This window comes from Zalophus californianus, chromosome 2 (assembly GCF_009762305.2).
Source record: "Zalophus californianus isolate mZalCal1 chromosome 2, mZalCal1.pri.v2, whole genome shotgun sequence".
Lineage (NCBI taxonomy): Eukaryota > Metazoa > Chordata > Mammalia > Carnivora > Otariidae > Zalophus > Zalophus californianus.
The window spans coordinates 51,472,164-51,492,549 of record NC_045596.1 but is presented as its reverse complement, the minus strand read 5'-3'; the positions used below and the strand labels follow the sequence as shown (position 1 = coordinate 51,492,549).

General features: G+C 33.2%; 1 protein-coding gene across 2 annotated transcripts in view; it reads left to right on the top strand.

The window, feature by feature from the left end:
* The window catches only part of TECRL (trans-2,3-enoyl-CoA reductase like), a 111,381-nt gene extending 97,315 nt beyond the window's left edge, over positions 1–14,066 (top strand). The window contains exons 9-12 of one of the 2 annotated variants that reach the window (XM_027597499.2): positions 3,225–3,282; positions 11,151–11,236; positions 11,773–11,818; positions 12,672–14,066. In XM_027597499.2, coding sequence (XP_027453300.2) covers positions 3,225–3,282; positions 11,151–11,236; positions 11,773–11,818; positions 12,672–12,799 — 318 coding nt within the window. In that variant the 3' untranslated portion in view covers positions 12,800–14,066. The remainder of the gene's footprint in view (positions 1–3,224; positions 3,283–11,150; positions 11,237–11,772; positions 11,819–12,671) is intronic. The other variant, XM_027597500.2, reaches the window with a different exon arrangement.
* Positions 14,067–20,386: the final 6,320 nt, after the last annotated feature.

The window sequence follows — 20,386 nt, the reverse complement described above, 5'->3', positions numbered from 1 at the left end:
CCCACTGAACAGGCAGCTGGATGCCGGATTCAATCCTAGGATCCTGGGATCATGACCTGAGCTGAAGAAAGACACTTAATCGAGCCACCCAGGCACCCCTAGATTTTATTCTATAGACACAGTGTTTTCACTATTTATATAAGTAGAGAATGTTCACTTGCTGAGGCTTGCAAGAAAGAACATTACAGAAATTATATAAAAGTGGATCTCCGCAAGTTGGGCTTCTACACATTTGTATGTTTCACATATATAAGATAAATTAACATTTAAGTAATGTAAAAATCAAACCTAATGATAGCAACTTCCTCAAACTTATTTGTGAAATTGCTGTGTTTACATATAACGTGCCAAAGGAAGATATCTGATTTAGAGAAAAATCAACCCAGGAGAAATGTGTAAGTCATGCTGGAAAATGTTCCAATGTTTCACATTTAATGTTCTTCTGATTTTTTTTCAGTAATAAAACCATATATTGAGTTTTATAGCACTGACTGAATTTTCTAATCTTACTCAGCTCTGACCCAAGAGGAAATTATATCAACCACTTTTATCTAGGTCAATTAAACTATATTGGACACATTCATTCTTGAGAATATCGAAGCCAGTGCTTAAGGTGAAAGTTGAAAATAGTCACAAATGCTCTTTAAAATCCATTAGAGATTTGCTAAGTTAATCATAAACTAAGTATTTTTAAACATATAGATGTAGCTGATTTTTTCATCTCCACCCCTAGAATGTATATGGATATGCATTTCATCTGTAGATAGCAAGATGGAAAAGTTGAGTTATTTATCATTTTTTTTAAGTTCCCTTCTATCATATTTCTTATTTCAGTATGTTATGTTTTATTTGGGGGCAGGGGGTAGGGGAACCTAGTGATAAATTACGGCATTAGTATACAGCTAGTGGTCTAACTGAAGCTAAATGCTCATTTTTCCATGCCCTATACTTTGGGTAGAAGATTGATGTTTTCATATCTAGTTGTGTTGTGAAAAGTAGGAAGGAGAAAATATTTTGAAGGTTGAATGAGTTTAAAGTATTGATAATCATAAAGTGAATATGATTTACCAGAAGAAAACCATAATTTCTAAAATATAATTTGTTCACAGAGTTGGTAAGTTAATTTGCTTATTAATAAGTATTTTTTATTGTATATTCCATTTTGCATTTGGCACAGTGAGTGATGAAAAATAAGTATGACATGCCATTTGATTGAAAGAAGAGAAAAGATAGAAAGACCAAACAAAGAAAACAAATTATTAATTTAGTAATTATGTGTTTTGTAGTGTTGCCATTGTGAGAGATAGAAATTTAGAGAAGTAAGATTAATCAATGTAGGGTAATTCTCTGGTTTTTAATTGATGACATTGGTAACTAAAATTATCACAGTTTTATTGGGTAATTCATATGTCAGGCACTTGATTTCATTTAATCATCCTATAATAACCATCAGGGGAAAGAAAGTAATATCAGCATTTAGGTGAAGAAATGGAATTTCAGATATCTTAATCATGTAATCTCTAAAAAGTAAAATATGAGGCATTCGAACACAAGTTCAGCCAACAATGGCTCACACTCTTAACCACATTCACCTATAAATAAGTTCAACTATAAAATTATTATCTGAAAATGTAAAATTCAGCTTTTATTCGTAATGATAACTTGAGAAACTAAGAGCCTCTTCTACGATTACAAAACTATTATATGTGAAGAAATCCCTACAGAAATTGTTGAAAAGAACAAAATCAGATATATGTTAAGAGATTAATAGCATTAAAGATACTGAGTTAAAAACATGCTCAATTTAGGGATATATTATAGTGAAAATTTGGATGACTCTAAACAATAATGGTATTGGATAACAATGTTATTAATAACAAAGTATTAAATTTTGAATACATACCTAGTGTTAATCAGATTAAGCATATTGATGACAAAGGAAAAGGTACTAACTTCTGGGGACACATGTTGCAAGTTGGGAACACTATTTTTTTTTAAGATTTTATTTATTAGGGCGCCTGGGTGGCTCAGTTGGTTAAGCGACTGCCTTCGGCTCAGGCCATGATCCTGGAGTCCGGGGATCGAGTCCCGCATTGGGCTTCCTGCTCAGCAGTGAGTCTGTTTCTCCCTCAGACCCTCCCCCTTCTCATGCTCTCTCTCTCTCTCTATCTCATTCTCTCTCTCAAATAAATAAATAAAATCTTTAAAAAAAGATTTTATTTATTAGACAGAGAGATCACGAGCAGGGGGAAGTGGTAGAGGGAGAAGCAGACTCCCCACTGGGCAGGGAGCCCCAAGCGAGACTTGATCCCAGGACCCCAGGATCACGACATGAGCTGAAGGCCGATGCCCAACCGACTGAGCCACCCAGGCCTGCAAATTGGGAACGTCATTAACTCTGTCCCTGAAGATGTTAGTAAGACTTGAGCTTCTTAAACGTCATAGCGGTCTATTGACTGGGATGGCTAGTAGAGTGTATATGATCAAGGGGTCAGATGACAGACAATCAGCAAGTGTCTTTGTGGGACAGTACTGCTTCCACTCAATTTTCTAAATTGAGTTGAAACCAGCTGTGCACTACCACACTTGCAGTAACAGGGTTGCTACTGTGCTAATGAATTTAGAACATGCACACCTATGCCAGATCTATCTTCCACAACCTGACTTGTCTCTTCATGGCATGGAAACTTACCTACTAAACAAGTACAAAGCATATCATCAGCACAACCAGATTTTTAACAAGGGAATTTGAACCTAGTTATCAAAAAGGATCAAAAATATCTTCAAAGTTTCTAGCTCAATGTGATTCATTATGTTAATTCAATCTATATCTACAACAGTTTCTTTCATTATTATGATATAAGCTTCCTTCTCCCTACAATTAGAGTAATAATATATCTCTTGGATCTTTGAAATTAATATATTAAATGGATACTGGCAAATCTATAGAATATGATTTTTTAAATTTTTTTAAAGATTTTATATATTTGAGAGAGAGAGAGAGAAGGAGCAGGGGGAGGGGCGGGGGAGCAGCAGAGGGAGAGGGAGAAACAGACTCCCCACTGAGTAGGGAGCCCAACTTGGGGCTCAATCCCAGGACCCTGGCATCATGACCAGAGCCAAAGGCAGATGCCGAATGAACCAAGCCACCCAGGTGCCCCTATAGAATATATTTTTAAAGAGGAACATGTAGATTACACTGAAAAGTTTAAAATGTTTTACAGATTTGTGAAGCTGGAAATCATTTCATCAATGTAACCTTGGCTCATCCCAATCACACAGGTTAGTGCCTTTTTCTCTTTATCTTCTCTAAACAATGTTAATTATTATTTTTAAAAGCCTTTAGTAAACAATTTTTAAAGCAATAGTTGGAGGGGCACCTGGGTGGCTCAGTCGTTAAGCATTTGCCTTCGGCTCAGGTCGTGATCCCAGGGTCCTGGGATCCAGCCCCGCGTCAGGCTCCCTGCTCCACGGGAAGCCTGCTTCTCCCTCTCCCACTCGCCCTGCTTGTGTTCCCTCTCTCGCTGTGTCTCTCTCTGTCAAATAAATAAATAAAATCTTTAAAAAAATAAATAAAGCAATAGTTGGAAACATTTAAGAGAATATATCCCAATTCTATCCGCTGTATGACTAAGTTTTTAAAATATTTGAACTAAATCGTATTTTCTAATAATGGTTTCTCTAAAATGAAATGTGCATGCCCTTCACATCAAATGACAATCTCATTTATATATGTAAAAAATAAACAGATGATTAAGAACTAAAGCAATATATAATCCAGTGATAAATGCCAAATTTTTAGCTTAACTCTCAATCTTGATCTAATTTGCATAATAATTGATATAACCTCACTGTATTTCAAGTGACTTAAACTTTTTCTAATAAAAGTGATCTTTGACAAATTCAGTAGCTCTGAGATAGCAATGCCTGGGAGGACAGTTTGAATTTAGTAGTTAGTTAAAAGTATTTCACAAAATTCACAGTGTTTATGTAAAGATATTCTTGGTAAATTAATCCTCTCATTCAGGTTTAATTATAGGTATGGAGTCATACTGCTTTTTGTACGTGACACATAATTTAATTATAATTTTAAGTGGCAATGGTCAACATTTGGATTTCATGTTGTTATCAGTCTAGTTGCAAATATAAAGGTGTATTTGCCTCAAGTGTGTTTTAACATCTACCTGAATGTCTTAACATTTTCTTGCCTTGCACATTTCTGGCAGGTTGGTGAAACACTTTCCAAAATATTTTTTCATATAATATATAGAATAACAAAGGAAATTTACTATGTTAGAACATTTATGAATATATAAAACAGCTATAATATATGTTTTATTACATTACATAATACTGTGATAACTAGTCAAATTTTTTGACTATTGATGACCATATATCGAGAGACAGATAAAAATATATAGATATCTAAAATAACTACAATATGACTTGAAAATATTTGTACTTACTCTTGCTGAAAAATGTTAACAGATTAATGCCAATGCTATTGTGGTTTATTGTCTGCTTTTGCATTAAAGAAGAGCCTACATTTCATTAAATGGTTGGATGCCATTTTTATCTGACCCAAATTCATAGATTTGCTGAGTTCTCTTTGGATGTATTTGAAGCCCAATTGGAAAACTTCTGATAGTCTGATTTGTTTTTAGTGTAGAAACACAATACAATCCTGTAAAAATACTAGTATTGCTAAAATTAGGAATATCACTAATTTAGTCTTAACTGTGACCCTCTAACAATGTCACCTTGCTCAAGTTTCTTCATCTATTTAGATTGTGGTATCATGATTTGAAAATGAAAATTTTAAATCATCATGTTTCTGAAGTCAAACATGATTTTGGAATTGTTCATGTGAAAAAGACTTTTTTCTTCAGTGTTTGCTCCACGCTTTGTCTTGCTTATATGTTATTCTTGAGAAATCAGATGCCAATCTAATCTTCTCTTCTTTGTTAATTGATTTGGTCCTTTTGCCTTGAGATGCAAAAGATTTTTTCTTTACCACTAAGTCTATTAATTTTGTAGGGTATGTTTTAGAGTTCATAATTTCAGGTCAATTTTCCCAGAAGCATGATGTAATCTTACAATAGGTTGATTCATGTTTTTTTTTAGTTCTAGAAAGTTTTCTCATAGTTTAAAATTTGTTTTGTTGCATTGTGGGCTTTATCAGGGGGTAAATTATATATAAGTTATATCATTATATGTTAATATTTATCAATTTCTATTTTTAGCTTTTTCTTTGTTTTTGGCTGTTTTGTTCATCTACTTACTATCCTCTGTTCTAATGAACATTCCACTCTTAGGCAAATTGAAATGTCTATATTACTGAGATGACTTTTTTTCTTTTTCTACAATTTCTTTCTTGAGTACAATCACTTTTCATTTTTTTCTTTCTTCTTGGACATATCTATTTTGAGTTTTGGAATTCTTTTTTTTAATTTATTTTTTATTTTTTTAAGATTTTATTTATTTGCGAGAGAGAGAATGAGAGACAGAGAGCATGAGAGGGAGGAGGGTCAGAGGGAGAAGCAGACTCCCTGCCGAGCAGGGAGCCCGACGTGGGACTCGATCCCGGGACTCTAGGATCATGACCTGAGCCAAAGGCATTTGCTTAACCAACTGAGCCACCCAGGCGCCCGAGTTTTGGAATTCTTAATAGTTATGTCCTCTAGTACCTGCAAATGCTTCTGTGTAGGCATGTTCTGTTAAAATTTTTCAGTTTTCTTTTTTTTTTTTTTTTTGAGGGGTATTTTTATCAGCATGGAAAAAGGAACTTTATTTTATTGACATAGAAAGCTTATATGAATGACGATCAACTTATGTTCATTTTTAAGTGTATGGATTGTCCTAAAAGAGAAACAACAAATTTTTTTATAGGTGGGATGCTTGAAGAAGAGTCCCTAAAGTGTATTCTGGAAGGGATGGGGGGTTTCTTTATTGTGTCTTTTGATTCTTTAAACACTCCTTTTTTTATAAAACCCACAATTCCCAGAACTGTTTCCTTTTTTCCTTCTCCTCTAAGCCTCCAAGCAATGCCTTCCCCATGAACTGCTCTCTGATACTACTTTTCTTTTCATGGGAGCAGTGCTTTCTAAGATGAAAACCTTCTGGTCTCCCTATTTTCAAATCATTTCATCTCATTTCAGTTCTTCATATCCAGTGTTCTGATCTATCAGGTACCAGACAATTTCTCAGGGTAGACTCACTTTTTTTTTATCATGAATTCTAGATTTCTATACATAGAGTACACTCTGTTTTTCTTCATAAACTCCTTTTTAAAATATCAGGTTTTTTTTTTTTTTTTTTGGCTTTGAAAAACTTTCTGCTGCTCCTGAATTTTTATTCCCCATTATATATTAATTCAACTTTGTGGTAATATCTTTTTCCTAGATGTTCCTTAGTCATAAATTATGTATTGGAGGACCATTTAATATTTATTATTTAAACAAAGTGTCACAAAATGTGTTCCGCAGGAGACACAATATGATATAGAATAAGTTTAAAAGAAGGTTATTACAAAGTATGGAAAAGAGGGAAGGAAGGAGAATTTTGCTAAGTGAGAAAATGATGGGGCGCCTGGGTGGCTCAGATGGTTAAGCGTCTGCCTTCAGCTCAGGTCATGATCCCAGGGTCCTGGGATCGAGTCCCGCATCGGGCTCCCTGCTCCTTGGGATCCTGCTTCTCCCTCTGCTTCTCCCTCTCTCTCTCTCTCTCCTCCTCTGTCTCTCATGAATAAATAAATAAAATCTTTAAAAAAAAATGATGCCGTTTCATGGGTGGCCTCAGTCAATTCTATAGGGTGTCTGAAGCTAGGATAATAATTCTGACTTGTCTTATGTTGGAATGACTAGAAAAAAAAGGTAATTTAGGTGTAGATCTCTCTGGGAAATGTGAATGACCAAGGATAAGGCAGCTCTCTTTAGTCAAGGCCATCCTCTCATCAGGTCTTATAGTTGAAATCTTTCTGCTACCAGCACTTATAAGTTATGAAAGTTATCACACCGCTGGGGATCTTGGCAGTGTATCACTGAAACCATCACAGTCTCTTCCTTTTTTTTTTTTTTCCATGGATATGCTTTGTATACTTTCTTTTAGTAGCCTTGTCAGGATGCCAGTAGGCCTCTTTTTCTGGGGGAAATTTAAAAAAGACATGCTGGGTACCTGGGTGGCTCAGTCATTAAGCGTCTGCCTTCGGCTCAGGTCATGATCCCAGGGTCCTGGGATCGAGCCCCACATTGGGCTCCCTGCTCCACGGGAAGCCTGCTTCTCCCTCTCCCAATCCCTGTGCTTGTGTTCCCTCTCTTGCTGTGTCTCTCTCTGTCAAATAAATAAAAATAAAAATCTTAAAAAAAATGAAATAAAAGAGACATGCTAGTGGGAGAGTACACAGCTTTCACCACTGTACATGGTCTTGGTATAACAACTGATTTGTACTAATTTCCTCCTCCACAAACTGCTAAATTCCTTTTACACTCAACATGCACATTTAATGTCTCAGGGATTACCTATTGGCATGGCCTAGATCTTCACCTTTTTTTTTTAAAGGGGGGAGGGGCAGACGGAGAGGGAGCAAGAGAATCTTAAGCAGGTTTCATGCCCATCATGGAGCCCATGATTGGGGTTCGATCTCATAATCCTGAGATCATGACCTGAGCTGAAATCAAGAGATGCTTACTTTACTGAGCCAGTCACCCAGGTGCCCCTACCCAGATTCTCATCTAGAGGATAAAATTTTCATGGATACTTGTTTGGGTGTTGCAGGGTCTTTCCTGAGTCCCAGGTTGTTCTACTACCAATGAGTTTAGTGTCTTACAACTGGTTAAAGTCCAAAAAGTGGGAAAGGAATTTTATATTAAGTTAGCTGTTCCAAATCTCTGGACTATTCATCTCTTATTTTACCTAAATTCAAAAATAGTACTGTTGGGTAAACATCAGCTAGCTTCTAGGAACACTGTGTTATTTTAACTAGCCACAACACTTTGTGGATCAAACTTCTGAATTTACTACACATTCTGGTTTATGACAGGTAAGTGCTGCAAATATAAATGCTTTTGATTTGGGAAAAGGGGAGGGAAGGATCCTTAAATCCCAATCACGACTAGTCCATCCTAGTTTTAAGATGATATCACTTATATTCAGCCTGGAACAGCAGAGAGAAAACACTAATCTTAGTGCTGGTGGTGCCCCTTTCACTAAAACATTCATTATAGCTTTGGAAAATGGTATATCCTCTAAGTTCTATGGAACATAGGAAAGAACATGGGAATATAGAACATGAGAAAAAAATTTCTCCCATGGAAAGGGGTCTTCCTTTTTCAGCCTTATATAAACTAATCTAGGATCCACACTTTTCCAACCCATTTGATATATTTTTCCCCTGCTTGCCATGGAATTTTAACATTTCTTCCTCACTTATTATGTGCCATTACTTTGTTCATGCTTCCAGGCGCATGTTAGTGTGTTTGTACCATTTTAGCAGAACATTATTTCCTATATTCCAGAAGACTGTGCTGACATCATAAACCTACTCTTGTCCAATTTTATATTTTGCCTTTCTTATCAAGTACTCTCAGAATCCAATCACATGTATATACATTCTCCCATAATTAGCTAGTTCATGGGAGCTGGGTTCTGTAGGTCCATTGGGGCATAATTCTTTTTTTTTTTTTTTTCCCTTATCAGTCCAGAGCAAACTCTGTTAGGTTATATTGTACTGTAACCCTAGCCTATAGCATAAGAGTTAAGAAAGTACATGGAGAAGATCCTAGAGGGGATTTCCTTGCAACATAGTGGCATATGTATTGCCTTAAGGAAGGGAGTGTGCTAACTTTTAATAGGGAGGAGTGGGCAACTTCTGTAGGTTCAGGGAGTTCATGGAAATCTATATATTCCAAGATTTTGTGAACAACAACCTGGGCTTAGCAGACCTAGTTTGTATTGGAGTTCTTTTTTCTTTGGAGCCTGACTACTCTTGCAAGTAAGTCCTCAGCCTGGTCCTCAGCTTTCACGGCCTTTCTCTCATTGCAAGAGATCAGAGCTTCTCTGATGAGGCCCTCTAACTTTCACAGCTTGATTTTAATTGCCAATTGTTAATTTCAGTTTTTAGCTATTTTTATCAAGAGCACTGATAGTGATAACCACTTAATTCCATTGGACCAAATAAAGCATTCCTTTCCATCAGTATAGCATGCCATCACACCATTGGTAAAAGGCTTTACATTTTCACAGCTACTCTTGTTCCAGCAGTTATCTGTTCAAGACCTACCATCAGTGATGCAGTACTCATTGCAGGCTTTTCAGTAGGTCATTTCATTTTAAAATGCCAATCCATTATTTGCTTTTGGGGCCATTCCTGGTGGCAGCTATTGTTGGTTCAGTTTTCTGGGATGCAGATGCTGAAATGGAGTTTAGCATTCAGGAAGTTCTTTAGAGAGTGATTTTATGAATGGGAAAAAAATAAGTCATGTTTGGGGGGAAATTGAGAGTCATACAGTTTCAAGGCAAGTTTCAGATGAACCTCAGGGGTATTCTACAGCTAGGATGAACAATCAATGTTATTCTGAGTTGAGTCCTCAATTTACCATGTTGACCAAATATTGGATTAAGGCTACACCGAAGAATGAGTGTGACCTTGGGAAAGGTTTCTCCCTTCTGCCAGACAGTCTTTATAGAGGGTGCTGAGGGTTGAAAGTTTTCTGCCAGGAGTTATCCCTGAAGCTGTGGAATAAACTTTTATACCAGAAGAAGACTCTGTGTGGTGCAGCATTGTAATGTAAAAAATCTTCTGACTTTTATTTAATAGAAGCTCTGTTATTAATAGTAACTATAGCTTGAGAAAGCATTTCATGGGATTGTAAGTATTAAATTAGTAACATCTAGACTTACAGCTTAAAATTAACAGTAAGTAGATACATGAGAGAGTATCTACATACATATATTTTTTCTGGATCCTAAGACATATTGCTTATTAAATCTACAAACTAGAAGAAATGTGTATTTGTGGATCCCTGAACATTTCCACCATCACTAGAGGCTGAATAGTCATAAACTAGGTTTAATCCAGATTATTTTGTGTGCATCTTCCACCTTTGAAATTCAGTTTCTATAACGTGGATAGTAGGTTCCTAAATCACTTTTCTTTTGATGAATATATGGACATTACACAAAGGAACTTGCATGTAAGTTATCAAGAGAATCTATAATATTAAATGGTATGTTTCTATTCTTCTGTTGAAATAAGCAGTACATGAAATCTGCACAGTACCTAATATATTTTTTACTTTGATAGTTTAACAATAGTTACAATTCTGAAAACAAAATACTGACATTTCATTATGACTTTAGAATTATAACTAAAAGAGATTAGTTGATGTGTTATTTGATTAAATTTGCTATGGAGAATAAACAGTAATTTATAATTCATATTTACTTTTATAAATGTCATTGCTCAAAGTTCAACTTGAAATCATTATAAATTTGTTATCTAAAATATTTCTTGAAAGAAATTAAAAGGCAAAAAAAATCACAAAAATCAAGTAACAATATGATAAGTATAATGAAAACTGTAAATAACAATCCTCATTGCTGAGCAGAAATAATTTATGTGGTATTTCTGAATATTAACTATGCTGATATTCACTGTAATCCTCTTATGAGAGGTTTTCACACTTTCCTAATATAAACGACATCCTTATAAAATTCCCTTTGGATTTTCACTAATTAAATAGAAAGGAATGTTTGAAGTATTTAATAATCTCAACCAAATAATCTTCTTTGACACTAAAAGAGAAGCTTGCAATTGTTAAAGCACATTTACTGATTTCAGTATACAATTCAGCTGCATCTATTATGCAAAATAACATTTATATATTGAATTTTAAAGAACTGATCATCATGGTGTATTCTGTAATTTATAGCAACATAACTATAGACACAGAAAATGACAGGTATTCTGTTTGAGTCAAAAGATCATAACATTTGAAACGAATTCTAAGCAATTTGGGAAATAGGTTTCTATAAATATATGATGACATTTTATGTTGTATAAGTTATTCTAGGGAATTTAGAATTATACAAGACATATATGATTAAATTTGCACTATGTAGCATCATTGATAGTTTACTCTTCTTTCTAAAAGGAATTAATGCCTGTTTTCCAAGTCCAAATTATAACCCCTTCACATGGATGTTTTTCCTGGTTTCATGTCCTAACTACACCTACGAGGTATGCTATTTATGTATGTAAATAATTAAACTTTATTCTGATACTCTAAATGCATATGTTTATGTATTTACATATATTAAAGTTTAATATATATGATTATAGACAGATTTTATCGGTAGATCTGTATATCAGAGATATAAATTATGGTATATTATTTCATTTCAAGTTATAGGCATAGGAAATTGGAACACTCAACCACAATTTTCCCTACCAAAATATGAATATTTTCATATATATTTATTTTTAAAGAAAACGTCACAATCTTCATATAAAATGTCTTGAGATGTTTCAGGATTCCTATTTTTATCATCAAAGTTTTTGGAACGGTATCTTTCACTTTGTTTTATGAATATGATGCTGTTTATGGGATTATAACTATCATATTTAACAACAAAATTATTATTTGGGTGACATTTATTTCTACCTATAGTTTTTCCACTGTGTGTTAAGCTTTCACATTACCTATATAATATCACAAATTAAAAAAATACTAGATTAATCATAGATATATATTAATTTATGTTTTAATCTAACAGATTGGATCATGGATTAGTTTCACAGTCATGACACAAACACTGCCAGGTAAGACTAGGTTATTTGTCATTTAAGTAAATGCACCTTTAAGAGAAGTGGTTTCTGAGATCAAGTTTTTATAGTGCTAAAGTTTGGCAGTTTTGCAAAAGGATTTTATGCTTCCATTTTTATTTTTATCTTGGATATTTTTAGCAGTATTAAAAAATAATGAAACAAAAATCTCTAGGTAATTGTGGCTTAATCCAACTTAGAAAATGTAGCTCAAACATATTTATTAACAGCAAGGATTTGTTAATAGAAGTGGTGGTAATAATGCACTTCACTTGAAACACAGACAGACATGTGTATGTGCTGTGTCCTTCAAGTGTCCATGATGTCTCTGAAGGGAAAGCTGGGAGCATGAGTGTGTAATCTTAAATGCTGGGCATTTTAACACACATAAGAGAGTTAAATTGAAATGAACTGCATGTATTGGAAAGGGTATGTATTACATCCATTTCATCCATTATTTGTTCCACTGTATACAATTTTTGAATCATAATTAACGTGGTTTGCCATATGCATGTGTGTGTAGATGTATAGATGTATATTATATACATACAGTAAACTACTATTGAAAAATTCAGAAAGATAAAAATTCCTTATTTGGAAATACTTTGTGGCAGTGGGATATAAAAAAATGTAGATTTATTTTGACCTCTGCTATATACTTTCTATGTTTATTCAACCACGTGTTGAATATATATTATGCTAGGCAATTAATATGAGTAAAGAAAATTGATACAGAAATATGCAACACTTGAGAAATATTTTAAGAGCTAAATAGGTTCTTTTTCTAATAGAACTTCTATATCTATCATAGAAATAAGAAAGGATAATTCTTTCTTTTTTTTTTTTCTAGTTGGGATTTTTACACTTCTGATGAGTATCCAGATGTCTCTATGGGCACAAAAGAAACATAAGGTTTATTTGAAGAAATTCAATTCTTATGTGCATAGAAAATCAGCAATGATTCCATTCATACTGTAGGAAAAATATATAGAAGAAAAGTATATAAGCTCAATAAATCAGACTTGGGCAGTTTTGACTATAATGCAACAGAATTTCAAAAACTACAGTACTTTTACCGAGTATAAATATTAAATGGTATCATCTAGCTAGATTTAAAGGAATAAACCTGAGACAAATAAAAAGTAGAAACCATAAATATTGGACTAATAAAAGATAGTATCCAAAGATTGGTCCTTAAACAAGATTTTCTTACTTCATTAAATATTTCATAATACTATTTGCTTAAGACAATTAAAATACCTGCATTCTAAAGTAAAATAATTGTGACATTTAAGTCACTTGAATTTTACACATTTTGATAGTAATTTATTATTTTCTTTATTGTTCAACATGTTATTGAGAAGTATATTTCAATTTCTTGTGAAAATTCTACCTATATTAAAAGTGAAATGTAATTTCTTATGCCATATTCATTTATTCATACATACATTGTATGTGTGAAACTATACATTCTGAAACTATAACAATTAAAAATATTTTCTAGATATTATTTACTAAGTCATTTGAATATATACTACATATTAACTATATATTTATATTTACATACAAATCATGTTACATATAATTATATATTGAAATATATATATTTAAAATTGGTTATATGTGATGACAGAGTACATTGGACATGTTTTGAGATTGAGAGTGGAAATATTTCCTATGTCCTCTCAAAGCTTGTTTGCATATGCGTGTGTATGTGAATATGCATCATATATATTTTGACAGGGAGATGACTGATACAAAAATCAAGTACACATTATTTAAATATTTTTATAAAAATCAAGTTTCTTCATTTTTAAATTGGGATTCTTTAGATTGGTTATTTTCTATAGCCTTTCAAATTTCTACATATATATCAAAATATCCTCATTAAAGCTGTTAGATTATGTACATATTTGACAAAATATCTTTGGTAAATGTAGGTATGTATGCATTCTGTGGGAACCTATCATTAATGCATGTGTCAAATTATTCAAAAAATAAAAAAGCACCCTTTTACAAGCTTTGTTATCATCCCCAAATGTATAGTATTAAAATATCTCAGAGGAAGACAACAACAAACTTTAACTCCCTAATACCTATTCAGCAAAGTAGCATTGAATCATGCAAAAGTCTTTTTTTTTTTCACATATAATGTATTATTTGTTTCAGGGATATAGGTCTGTGATTCATCAGTCTTATACAATTCACAACCTTCATCATAGCACATACCCTCCCCAGTGTCCATCACCCAGCCACCCCATCCCACTCACCCCCCTCCACTCCAGTAACCCTCAGTCTGTTTCCTGAGATTGAGTCTCTTATGTTTTGTCTCCCTCTATAATTTCATCTTGTTTCATTTTTCCCTCCCTTCTCCTATGATTCTCTGTCTTGTTTCTCAAATTCCACATATCAGTGAGATCATATGAAAATTGCCTTTCTCTGATTGACTTATTTCACTTAGCATAATAACCTCTAGTTCCATCCATGTCGTTGCAAATGGCAAGATTTCATTTTTGATGGCTGCATAATGTTCCATTATATTTACTTACACACACACATACACACACACACACACACACACACACCACATCTTCTTTATCCATTCATCTGTTGATGGCCATCTAGGCTCATGCAAAAGCCTAATACATTAACCCGCATACACCTAATACATCTATGTAATCAACCACCTGTGATAATTATCTTTGTTGAAAGACAAATAATAGCTATGCATTCTTAACTAGATCCTGACTGATGCCAATCCAGGAAGTTTGCACATTCTTACAGGACTAGAAGCTCTTTGATACAGCAAGGAATGATGGGATACTTATAGGACAAACATTTCTCTTCCCATGGTGCTATATTCCCTCATATCTATCTCATACCAATCATTTCCTTACAGTTGGGAATCACACCTTGGCTAATGGGTTATGAACTGCTTTTTGAAAATTATTTTTCTCATTTTTATTTCCTGGAAGAATCATTGCCTCAAAAGACAGAACCTGATAAATTTACACATTTTGTTATCAACATTAATGCTGCAAATATAACCACTAATCACAAGAATATAAGAACACTAATTCAAGGGGATACATGAATCCTTATGCAGAATTATCTACAATAGCCAAGATTTGGAAGCAACCCAAGTGTCCCATCAGTTGATGGATAGATAAACTGGTTAAAGAATATAGATATAGGTACACACAGACACACCCGGGCATACTATTTAGCCATAAAAAAGAATGACATGCCTAGAGCTTAAGAGTATCATGCTGAGTGAAAAGAATCAGAGAAAGACAAATACCATAGGATTTCATTCCGATGTGGAATTTAAGAAACAAAGCAAACAAGCAAAGGGAAAGACAACCATCTGACGCTTACGGGGGCCAGGCTGGGTTAAACAGGTGACGAGGATTAAGGAGTGCACTTGTCATGATGAGTATATGGAAATGTTGAATTACTATATTGTACTCTTGAAACTAATATAACACTGTAACTAACTGGAATTAAATAAAAACTTAAATAAAGCTAAACAAAATAAACTACTTGAGCTTCCCTTTTTATTATCCTAGGATTTCAAAGCAGGCTATAGGATCTGTCCTTAATGGACAAGAATAATAATTATTCTAAGTGAATCAGCAATTCAGCAGTCACATTGTTGTTCCTAAAATCTTCTCAAAGGTGAGTGGATATGATGTCTCAGCAAAAAGGATACTGTACAAATGAGATGTTCAAACAGCTTAGTTTACTTGGAGAAAAACTGAATATAAAATACCTTCTGTAGCGACACAATGTCTGTGTCTTTTATTTCTATATTTGGCAAATGGAAACATGCAAAATCAGTATTTCTTCTCCATTAACTGACATAGCAATATAGAACAACCTGCTGGCCCTTCATGATTAATAAAAACAACATAAAAATAGCAGGCTAAGTTGTATTTTCATAAACATTCCAAATATAATCTCCAAAAATGATCTAATTTCTGATTTTAAACATCTAAAGGCATTACTAAATTTTCTTTATGTTTTTGTTCTTTTATTCACTGGGCTGCATGGATAAAAAGGAATGGACATTACTTCAAGCTGTAAATGCCTGTTCAAACTATGGAACTGGGAATCTGATTCACATGCTCAATCTTCTCTCAGGCCATTTGTCTGTTATTAATATCTTAAAATTGCTCTTCATTTATATCATTTTTGCAGAGTATACCATTTATAAAAACAAAACAAACCCCTAAAGTTTTAAAAATAAAAATATATCATTGGTGGTTATAGATCTATAAATTCATGTCCAATGATATCTTCATAGATTGATTTATTTGTTGTTCTATAACTCCCTTCTACACATCTAGGGTCTTTAGGAGGATGAGTCAGTTTAAGGGTCCTTAGGAGGATGAAACTATGCAAAGTAGAAAAGACCAGGTTAGGAAATGAGTTCCACACAACGTGTCCCTCCATTAACATAGAACTTACTATGTCTTCACAAATAAGGGCCCCATTCCCAACAAAGGCTGGAAATAAACTTAGGAGTGCAAAAATATAATCACAGATTTCATCCTCAATCATCCCAATCATTTAATGCAATAATTATTATGATCCCTGCGAAGCTTTAGCTTTGCACCTTCCATTTCGAGTTTTTAAGAATGGTAGCCAATAATATATTTCAATTTTATGAGTGTAATTAATCATATGAGAGTAAATAAATAAACATCAGAATTTTCTGATTGATACTGGATTTGTGATACTGGATTTGTGATTACATATAATATTAAAATATAGTTCATTTAATCTAATAATTATTCTAATAGTTACTTTTTTGAATCATTGGAAGAATACTTTCTTTAATCCCAAATAAAAATTTGCAAACAGTGTTTTGAAAATACCACATCTTCATCTCTCACATATTTCTTATAAAAAGTAGCTTCAGAAAGAAAAGAAAAACAACAAAAGTTAAGTCAGCTGCTATACCACCCTAAATTATCACAGCATACTGCTTCTGCTCTCCACCCCTTCATCATGTCTACCTCAAGCAGCTATTTTATAGGTGTTTTCGATTTGTTTGCATGTGTTTAAAAAAAAATGTTTGCCTCCAATTTTGAATAAAAATAGTCCTGTAGTGCATTTTGCCTTTAAGTAAGTTTTGTGGAAACAAAAGTTATTCTCTGACTCATACACAGACACACACAAGCACACATACAGCAATTTTAAGCATTATCATTTCTTAAGAAAAAAATATTTTGGGTCAAATAACTTTTAAATAAATGAAGCATATTCTTATTTTTTAAATGGGCATGTTTTAGCTTCTCTATAGAAATGTTATGTTTAATATCTAAGCGTAATCAAATCAGAAAATTCAACATTATAGCTGAATATCTTGTATATTTACTTTTAATCTTCAGTAACTAAGCATATTTTCAAGGTATTTTAAGTTTAATTTTAAGTAACTGACATTCAGTATATGGTAAGTTTTAGCAGTTGATGTATTTCAATTAAAACATTTGTTCTCATAAAATAAAATAAAATGACCTGTGAATTGATAATGAATGTTCTTTCCAATTGTTTTTAGTAAAAAAGAAAAGAAAACCTTTATGTTGCTCCTGGATATTAAAGGTGATTATAGCAAATGTTACTTTATAAGCACAATTACGGACATTTATGCAGCTTTTGCATAATGATAATAATTAAAAACCATTTATTTTAAAGGCTGCTTAAAAGTTAATTTTCACCCAGGTGCATATTGAAGCCTATAATTAGCCTTCCTTTAGAGGAGGTTTGGTTGAGGAAATGCATAAAAACATTTCCAGAGGCAGAAGTTTCCTGCTAAAATGAGATTTTGGTTTTTAACTTTAGCTTGATAACGGTGCTCAAGATATGTGAGAAAAAAATGCTCAGAAATATTTAAAAAATGAATCTATAATCATCATCGGTAGATTTTATTGAGAAGACATATTTACATACTTTGACTGTTTGAGAAATGAAGTCCTATAAGACTGGTATCTGGGAAATTTTTATTATTTACAACAAATATAATAAGTGTTCAAAACAATCACAAAGCATAATTTCTTGTGTATCATGTCATTCTACTGGCCTGGAAATCAATGTTATTTCTATGATAAATTCTTACTTACAATTCATTCTTCCTCTACTGATGATTTCCTACTTACTAACCTTTCACCAGTTGGTTTATTTTCCAAAAACTCTTCTGTACTTCCTGACAGAACCTCCAAGTGGAGGAAATCATTACACTTTGTCTATTGTTAAAAAGAGAATACAATAGGATATATAATCCCAACAAGTATTAAAAAAAAAATCCAAGTACTATTACTTTAAGAAGTTTATAGAAGTAAAAAATAAGTCACTTAGGAATTATTGTGAAATATCTGACACCGGCTGAAGTTTGTTTCCCTGTTTAGTTATGAGTTTTCCTATCTATAAAATGAGATGTTTGAGGTAAGCAACCTATAATAGCCATTCCCAATATTCTTGTAGAAAATTGTTCATTCAAATCATTGTCAAATCTTATTGCTCTCAAAAATTATATATCATAGAATCCATGTTTGAATTATGTATCAACGTTTACTTTTTATATAGCATAATTTCTACTAATTAGTTAAATAATTTAACTAAATAGTTAAATATATTTATTAGTATGTGATATCTAAAAAACATGTCTGAGCTTTCCTAAACAAATTAAACAAGATTTCTTCTTTCTTGTAGCCTTATATTTGATGTACAAAATTGGAATATAACAATTAAATAAATGAATGACAAACTAATTTAGACTGTTATCAATGTGCTATCAATGAATTCTGTGCTATGAGAAAGTAAAATAGCAATATGAGGGATGAGGCAGATGGTGTGCTCAATAATTTACTCTGTGAGGGAATGACCCCTTAGCAGATATTCAGAGTACTTAGCAAGGTGAAGTATTGCAAAAATAATATTTTAGACAAATAAAATTGACATATATAAGGCACTGTGACAGGAAAAATTTGGTGTGCTGGAAGATCAGTGAGCCATCCAGTATAAATGGAATATACTTAGTAAGAGAATGAGTCATGCACACTGAGTTTGGAGAAATACTCATGCATGGCCCACAGGCCAGTCTAAGTCTTACATTACTTGATGTATTATTGTAGAAAATTCAATTCTGCTATAGAATAGAAGAATACATATGTCTTAGAGGAGACACATAAAGAAATTGCATCAAGGTAATTTTTTTTTAGTTTTATAATGTTATGTTAATCACCATACATTACATCATTAGTTTTTGATGTAGTGTTCCATGATTCATTGTTCTTGAGAGGATAATATTTAGATTTTTTTAAGATTGTAATTATTTATTTTAGAGAGAGAGAGGAGAGACTGAGCAGGGGGAAAACCAAGGTGGGAGAGAAAGGAGGGGAAAGAATCTAGAGCCGACTCTGCACTGAACATGGAGCCTGAAGACGGGTCTCCATCTCATGACCCTGAAATCATGACTTGAACCAAAACCAAAATCAGATGCTTAAACAATTGAGCTACCCAGGCACCCCAATATCTAGATTTTATTCTAACTGAAAGTAAAGAAATGCAGGGCAATAAATAATATAATGTGATGTGATATACTTTTAAAAATAGTTTCTTAGGTGAAAAAAAAATTGTGAGTAAAAAAATAACACAAGACACCATTTAGAAGAATCCAAAGAGAGAAATGTTTAGTTGTTATGGGATGCTCTGGGTTTTGCTTTTGTTTTACAGAGAAAAAAAATTCAGAAGAGCCCTACCTTCACCTATGGGACATTCTAGATTACAAGGAAGAGTTGAAGTGAAGGCAAGGTGGACCTAGATTTTGAATTTTAAAGAAGTCCTTTTATTGGCCTGGGTAAACGGAGCTAAAACCATTCCAGTGTCAATAAATCTAACCTCCTGTGAGTAAGAGCTTCCCACACCCCTTGACATACTAACATTTGCCAAACATGTCCCTTAATGACATTCTGTTAGAATATGCAGAACTTTATCAAAGCCTATGAGGCTGCACAAATGCATCTTTCTGGAAAGAATGGAAGGACACAAAAACTCATTTTTCTGGATACATAAACTGGCCCTGAGGAAGTTACCACTCCAGAAAAGTCTGATGGGTCCCATATACAAATTCATATGTACTGACCAGTCTGAACCGTGCAACCATGAATACAAACTGTTTTGGAATGACTAGCCATATAATATTGCTATACAAAAAGCTGGACAGAGTGATGACAAAAAATGCTATAGCAGCTTCATAGGTAAAATAAATTCAGCCAAATTCATTAAATCTGAATTATTGATTTTAAGTCCAAAGACACCTCCAGGAATTTTCTCACTAAAATCAATCAGGCTATTACATCCTAAAATTATGATATATATTCAATCTAAGCACTGTGCATCAAATAATATTTTAATCTCAAGAATTTTATCTGGAAAGTATTGATATAGGCATAATAATATGTATGCATATGCATGATAACAATACATAAGCAGGCATTAAATGTGGACTAAATGGGTAAAAGATCTAACAAATAAGTTCATGCTCTAAATCATGGAGTACTA